This window comes from Schistocerca piceifrons, chromosome 4 (assembly GCF_021461385.2).
Source record: "Schistocerca piceifrons isolate TAMUIC-IGC-003096 chromosome 4, iqSchPice1.1, whole genome shotgun sequence".
NCBI classification, from domain to species: Eukaryota; Metazoa; Arthropoda; class Insecta; order Orthoptera; family Acrididae; genus Schistocerca; species Schistocerca piceifrons.
Window position 1 is genome coordinate 251,470,180 of NC_060141.1, and position 8,140 is coordinate 251,478,319.

At 40.2% G+C, this 8,140-nt stretch overlaps 1 protein-coding gene across 1 annotated transcript; it reads left to right on the forward strand.

Moving 5' to 3' along the window:
- The first annotated feature begins 3,226 nt into the window (after positions 1–3,226).
- Positions 3,227–7,762, forward strand: LOC124795766. The gene is made up of 4 exons (XM_047259851.1): positions 3,227–3,281; positions 4,738–5,093; positions 5,200–5,394; positions 7,577–7,762. Exons 1-4 carry the CDS (start codon positions 3,227–3,229, stop codon positions 7,724–7,726), a joined length of 756 nt encoding a protein of 251 aa, XP_047115807.1. The 3' UTR covers positions 7,727–7,762.
- The last annotated feature ends 378 nt before the right edge of the window (positions 7,763–8,140 follow it).

The window sequence follows — 8,140 nt, forward strand, 5'->3', positions numbered from 1 at the left end:
GGCAGAGTCTGCTGCTCTACCATAAAACGCAAATTCTGTAGTGATGGGGGGTGTCAGTAGGATAAGATGTTAATTTTGAAGTAAATGACTGAATTTTCTTTTGATGTTTCATGGATATAATTAACTGTTTTGGTTATTTGTCAATTAATGTTCGGTAAGATGTGCATGACGGCTCATGACGGCTGTAAGATGCATCTGATTCCTAAGTTCCACATTCGGTTTGTATATTTACCTGTTTATTATGTCTTTTTCCATGTACAGGGACCAGATTTCAGTTTTTAACCACATTATTTCATAGTTAGATTTGAGAATCTGTGCAGATTTACTCTAGCTCTTAATTTTAGCCTTAATGTAGTTGGGCATTACATTAAAACTGATTTAGGTCTTCTTAAACTTTGCAACATGTACTAGTTTCATAATTCTCACTTTTCTGTTCTTAAATGTATAAACCGTTTTCAATGCTGACTTGACAATTTCAGTATTATTTTACGCATGTTGTAACTTCTGAACTCCGTAACCGTTAATGATAGTTGATGAAGGACGCAACCAACCACAAATACTTTTTAAATGTTTTATTTTAGTGCCATAACAGGTGTTTTGCAGCCATGCCCATTTTTTTTTTTTTTCGTAGGTGTTTGGACCAACATCATGTCGTTTGCTCCACTCAGCACAAGAACATTTGAATATTTACTGCCACTTCATAAGTTGTTTCATTAATAAAAATACGCTAAAGTGCTTGCATTTTTATATATGATCAGAGTAGCTGTATTTTCTTAAACATGGTTCAGTAGATAGGGGATTTGTTTTGGTGTTTTCCATGTGGTTTTCTAGGTCGTATATGTTGCTGAATTCCACACAACACACGTACTGTAAATAAATCACAGTGACACACTTCATAATGATTATTTATTCTCAAATGAACGTCGTAAATACACAAATACACATGTAAACAGTTGCCTTCGGCCTGTTTTGCTCTTAAAGCCGCGTGGTCAGTGTCTAACAGTCATGACCTCTTCATTCCATACTTATGTTAAGTGTACTTAGAATTTAGTTGTCAAACTACGAAGAAATTTCATAACAAAAAACCCTAAAATCTGCTGTTCGGATCACTATAAAGATCTGTTCAAAACATTATATCTTTTAACCACAGACTGTAAGTATATTTACCCATCAGTTACCCATATAAACACGTTTGGTGGGTATGGACGTTTGAAATGGAAGAATAGTGTAGCACTAACTTCTTACATTATGAAATAACTTCTCTGCAAGAATGTGTAAACAAAGTGCTACTGTATACCAGGGATAACCTGAATGAGATTGCTCTGATTTAAAGAGACTGGTCTCACGTTCGGGAGCGTGGAGGCTCTAATCTCCATCAGGTACCTACGATTTATAATTTCCGTGATTTCCGTGAAGTACTTCACATAAATGCTGGGATGGTTACTGCTGTAAAGGCACGTCGGTTACCTGACCCGTCCAGACTTTTAAAGTGTTCAACCCCTGTATACATGAATCGTATGACCAATATATCCACGAATGAACAAAGCTACAGCTACCTACACAGCTTTTGAGATTGGAAGTTTGATCAAATACTACGGAGAGTGTTACAAAATGAAACAGCAGAATCGAGGGTATGGCCAGGAGTGCCCCAGGGAAGTGAGATAAGACCGCTCTTGTTGTTCATATACACAACTGGTCTGAAGGACAGTGTGAACAGCAATTTACAACTGTTTGCTAAAGACACTGTAGAGCAAGGAAAGGTCCGTCGTCGAGTGACTGTAAGAAGATACGATGACTTAGACAAAATTTACAGTTGGTGTGATGTGTGGAAACTTGCTCCAATCTGTAAAAACATAAGTTAATGAGGATGCGAAGGAAAAACAAACCTGTAACTTTTGAACACAGCGTTAGTAGTGGGCTACTTGACACAACCACCTCGACCAAATACCGAATCGTTACGCTGAAAAGCGATATGAAATGAAACGAGCACGTCAGAATGGTAATAGGATAGGCGAATGATCAACGGTTTATTGGGAAAATTTTAGTAAGTACAGCTCGTCTATAAAAGAGACGGCTTACAGAACACTAATGAGAACTATTCGTAGGTACTGCTCTATTATTTGGACTCCTCTTCAGGTGGGATTACAGCAAGACATTCAGATGCGATTCAGAGATTGCTGCTAGACGTGCTATCGGTAGGTTCGGTCGGCACGCTCTTATTACGGAAATGATTCGTAAACTCAAATGGAAATTCCTGGAGGGGAAGTCAATTTTCTTTTCACAAGGTACTATTGTGGAACTTTAAAAAATCGATATTTGACACCGACTGAAGAACGATTCTATTGCCACCAACGTATATTTCACTAAGAACTTCCCAGAAAATGTGCAGGTAATTACGGTTTGTACAGAGGCTTATAGAAAGTCGTTTTTCCAAAGCTTTGTTTTCGAACAGAACGGAAAGAAATTCTCTAGTAGTGGTACCTGGTAATCTCCACCATGAACTGTACATTACAGTGCGGCGTATGTATGTAGAGGTAAATACTTACATGTACAGTTGTTGTGTTTGCTCTAAAAGTTAAGACATGATGTGTAAGATAGGGAGCGCAAAACTGTCATACATTTGAGGGGATTGTGATCTTCCCGTTGTGAGAGATGTAGCATTGTATTTGTCAAGTTCGAGACATAAAAAACGATGAACGAATATTGATCGATATGCTCGATCAGGAACAATTCAGCATTTGTGCTGAAGTGCAGCTGGTAACTCGACCGATCCCTTTCAGAGCAAGTCTAGACTTCTTACATAATCAAACCAACCGACTGATGACATTCACTGTATATGCGTCACTGTCTCTATATTTTACAAACAAGTTGCTAATCGGTGTTATTCAGTTTAAAATTCATTCATACGGATATGTCTGTCAGATAACATAAGCATTATTTTTCCATTTGGCAATTCAGATGGAGTTTAATGATAACCATATGTATGTCGGCACGACTGTTATCAGGAAACTATCAGCAGCAGAAAATGTCAGATAAAAAATTGAAGGACAAGTATTTTTATCTAATCTTAAGTGATTTCATATCCCGAGGGAGAGATAATTAAACGTTTTCACTAATTTAATGAAAACATTTGTGACGTTCACAGTATCAAGCTATAGAATGCCGGCTGCTATATATAGGAAATGAAGACTAGCGAGAGGCACTTTTGGAGCCCTACAGCCTCAACATGAAGACCACGTTTGCTGTTGTCGTCGCAGCCGTCTGCCTTACCGTCTCTCCAGGTAAGCTATATCCAGAAGCAAACTGCATTTTGCCATTTATATTTAGTTATGATGTCACGTCGTTCAAAGATCGACTCATCATTCAGTAAAACTATGCTGTAGGGTAATATTGTGACATACGCTATTCAACGCATTCTCCTCATCAGCAGCGCAGAATGGGGCACAAATTCATTGAAACGTTTGAGCCTATTAAGATTCTAATAATTATCCCTCCTCCACAACATTACTTACATAGTTTTAAAAGCATCTTATCATAGACGGGTCCTAGAAGAGAGCCTCAACAATGATAGCTGTGAACAATAATTTTAATTGAAGATGATGATATGGCATTTAACGAGGAAGTGGTTAGGTTACAACAACAAGAATGAAAAGATGGAACATTATGTTTCGACGACGAATAAACGAGGCTTGAAGGTGTAGCACAAGAAAGGATTAGTAGAGAATGCGAGAATGGAAAAATGTCTGGCATTGATCTTATGGGATTTCGGGGAACCAAACAAAACCTAAAGCTGCATGTCTGGGAGACTTTTGAAAGAAAGCACCACTGTTCATGAATGCGGATTTTACTCTGACTCACTGGTTATCCTGATGCGCCTTTGTGCTTGCACCCAATCGTTCTTTTGAGAAGTTTCCAGAGTGCATTCTCCCCTTGGTTCATTTTAATGGAGAGAACACTTGGATTCTCCTTGGTTGTGTCCACGTCATGTACTGATGATCCAAAGGCACCCTGTCTCAACCACCACAGACCTTTTTTGTCAGAGTTGCGGGTTGTTTGGGAGGCGTGCATTCATCGAACATTGTAGTCCTGACAATCCAAGTTTTAGGACTGGAACGCCATTGCTTGAAAAAAAAGAAGAAGAAAGAAAGAAAAAAGTGTGAATCAAAGTCAGAGAGAGTGTGCGTCGGGAGTTGAGGCAGACAGCACATTGGGTGGAACAGAATTGTGTAGTATGTCAGTGAAACTTAAGATGAAATAAATGTCAGAGATAGATAAGTAGAGGAAAGGCAACGAGAGCATTGTCATGTAGAGAACTGATAGGAAGTGGTTGGAGCTCGATGTTATTAATAATGCTAGGTAAAGTTGAAATTTTGTCTAATATACAGTGACTGTAGCCATATGCAACCTACTACCGTGTACATACCTTGCTGAGAGATCTTGGCCAGTCAGCACTGAATGGCCCACCGGGACCTGAAAGAGAAGCTGGTAACCTACCATCTATGAACCTTCAATTGACAAATATCCGGTTGTATCAAAATCGAAATCGGGCCATGGCATTGTTACTGCGCGCACTGTGGGATCTCTCAACCATCCTTTGTTTATCTGTATGTGAATACTTCACCTTTAAGTAAATAATTTCCGATAGCATTTATCTTGCGACCGCTAATACTCATCGAAATGTGAGCGACAAGACGTGGGAAGCTATATTGCATACAGAGAGTATGGTCTTGTCCACAGGGGACGCAGCCTCACTGGAGGAAGCTTTCGTGAATTCGACACGGATCATCCCTGCTCCCAGCATAGCATACTACTCCGTGAATGGGACAGCCATGAAGGAGATGATGATAGCTGCTGTCTCTTCTTACCTTGCCAACATGACGGACGGAATCGGCTTCCAGACAGCCAACGCAGCCCGGTGGACTTACAGGTCGATTCGCAACATGCAGGAGGGCATAGAATACACTGCTAGCAGCATCCAGAATGGATTTAATGCTTCATTCGACAACATCCTGCCAGTGCTGGCCACAGCCTACCGCAACTTCTCTTCTGCTGTCAAGGGTGGCTTGAGATCCACGAAACACTTCAATTCACAAGTAAGAGACTGTTGTCCGATTCTGTTGTGCACTACCATTTTTCTGCCGTAATCATACACCGCAATTTAATAGCCTTAACTCATCAGTGTGTCGATATGTTTCACAGGGGAACTTGAGAACAGGTGCTGGACAGCAGAGGGACAGCGGCATTTGGACTCTGGACGAGGCGTTCGTCCACCTGCCGGAGACAGTGGCACCGGAGCTGCAGCGGCTGCACGACTGGATCCTCGACTTTGCTTACATCGGCATCTCAAACGCCACTGCCGAGCTGCCGGCTATCATGGAGGAACGCCGGGTGACGGTGAGGACTTCAGGATTTACAGTGGGGAAAGTCAAGATCAAATACATCTCTCCTGTTTTGTGTCTGGAAGATGAACGATTATGTTGTGTTGTATGGACTGTTTTGTGTGACGGCTTTATATTACAGCTCTTAGACTTTGTGAATACTTGAACAATTTTACCTCTTGTACGCTTTTCTAGTCGCTGTATCAGGTTCCATCTACTGCCCTGTCAGGCCGCAGTGGCGTACTGACCATTATGATTGGGAGTTAATAGAAGTCGGTCATCGTGACTAATGTTGTTAGATGGATCCAAGTTCATTGTAATGATCGAATCTGGACACCAGTTAATGAGAAGGAAATGAGGAAAGCATCTGTTTACTTATTCAGTGTTTATCGGTCTTGAAGACTGTGTCGACAGTAGAATCGATCTCCACTAATTGGACTCTTGGTCTCTTTGGACTTATTTCGATACGGGCCCCAGCTGTTGTAGACCTTTCGCGATTTCATCCAGTTCGCACTTTCTGAGCCTGCCAAGAGAACGAATTTCTTAAGGTTTTACACCATTACAGGTTATAAAATTTTTATAAGAATGGAGCGGCAACCGAAGGATCAAATTTTATTGAGAATAAAATATAAAGCAGACAGTTGCAAAATGGAAGGTTTATTTAAACACATTCCAGAGGGGCTTAAATAAACCTCCTTTTTGCAACAGAATTAGCTGTTTATTATTTGTTCAAGAATATTGCAGGTTTGGCTACACGCTGTTCATGCAGGCAAGCCCCATGTCCTGTGAATCGAAGTCTTCACGCCTTTACTTTCTGGTCAGTGTTTGGTTGCTGCATCAGTTCCTCCACCAAAAATGTTCTTCTTTCTTTTTACGTAACATTGGGAGAACTAAATCTTAAACGAATTTTCTCCTTTGCCAAAGTTTCTGTTGTAAATCATTCAGCATCTGACTGCCACGAGAACACTGTAAATCCTGATTAGTGAGGAATGAGTGTGAGGTGCGTTTGAAGGTCAGTTTTCAATTGTTTTTCTTGAATAACGCGAAAACGCCCTCCTTTACGAACTTAAACTAAATGAAATTCCCTACAGTAAATTACTGCTCATTTTTCAATAGGACTAATAATTTGGGGGCAACGAGCGAGAGAATTTGAAAATTTTGTGCCTGGATTTCTAAGGCTAGATATATCAATGCTGATTACATAAAACGACAGCGGTAGAGGTGACTGAATCACCCTGTATGGAAATGTTTCCTTTACTCACGTTGTTCTCTGAGATTTAATACTAATTCCACACAGTGGCCCATAAACACAGTTACCGCATCGCCAGAGAATGGAAGCCAAGCGAGTCGTCAGTTATCACGTAACTGTTGTAGTGGGTACAGTTTTGCGTTAGAGTACAGAGATTCCAAGTTAGATTTCCTGATGTGCTGTTAAATAATTATACCTGTTTTGTGTAAGACCTGCTGTATTGGTTCTCAACTATTAGGAAGTATGCTACCTTCTCAAGGAACCTAAAATTTAAAAAAACTACACATTCACCCTGAATAGAGCTCTTCAACCATGAAACTCTACGGAATGCACTAAAAGGCCATCACAGCTACATGATATTACGTATAGACGTTTATTATAATGTGATTATAGCGTATTTTCAACGTCCACTTTCTACCGAGAAGTATCTGGGACAATATTTTGTTGCAGATCCTTTTGTGGTTTTAGTGTACAATAAATTACTATGGGTCCCCTGTGTGTGCAAATTTTGGTTCACCCTGTATAGAACATATTGTTGGGGATATTCTATCTGGGTGGTACTTTGAGGAGAAGAAATTGCCATTTGAGAGAAAGATGTGGCTGATGCACCAAACCATTCAGAAGCCCGATCCACTAAAATAATGTTATATTGTAGAAGAGCTTCTTATCGTTAGTGTTACTTATTAATTTCTGTAAATGGGAAATTTTTGGATCAGAGTCTATTTATTCTCCTCATACGGGAAGTCTTGAAACGTGAAAGTCTTGCCATTCTGTTCATTCTTTCTGTAAGTCTTCTAACATCCTGTTCACAATTTTTGCTCTCATTTATTAGATGTGCTCGAAGTTTTAACTCTGGCGTCGTTGAGCTTTGTTTTTGTTGAGAGAGAAATCAGGCATAAGTAACAGAGACAGACAAAGTCACAGTGACGTGCTATCTCTCTCTGTGCAGTCGCTGTACCCTAGAGCGGCGGCTGCCATGTTGCTGGCGTACAACTACCACCAGAGCTACGACCAGCTGTTCCAGGAGTACTCCAGCCCAGACATCTACAGCGACTACGCTGCAGCTCGCGACGAACTGCTCTCCCTGGAAATTGAGTGAAGAGCTGCATCCATGGACAACGAACACGTTTGGTTGTTTGATCACAACACTGCATTTTTACGCTGTATACTAGGATGTACACATCAATAAATATCATTCAAGCACATTAAAGTAATGTCTGATGCTTTAAGTATGTGTAGGAATGATATGAGAAAGGAACTGACTTGAATGCTGGAAAAACAAAAACCGTGATAAAGAAAGAAATGAAAATAGATATATAGTACCTTAGTTGATGGAAAGCTAGTAGAATAGGTTTCTAAAATAAGTGTCCGTGGAGAAATGATAATGGATGAAGGAATTAGGAAAAGATTAGAGGAGGCATGCCATTTATTTAATTCAGTCAGACAGAATTACTTCAATAGGAAAGACACGTATAGAAAGGATGAAGATTAGGGGTACTTGTAGATAGATATA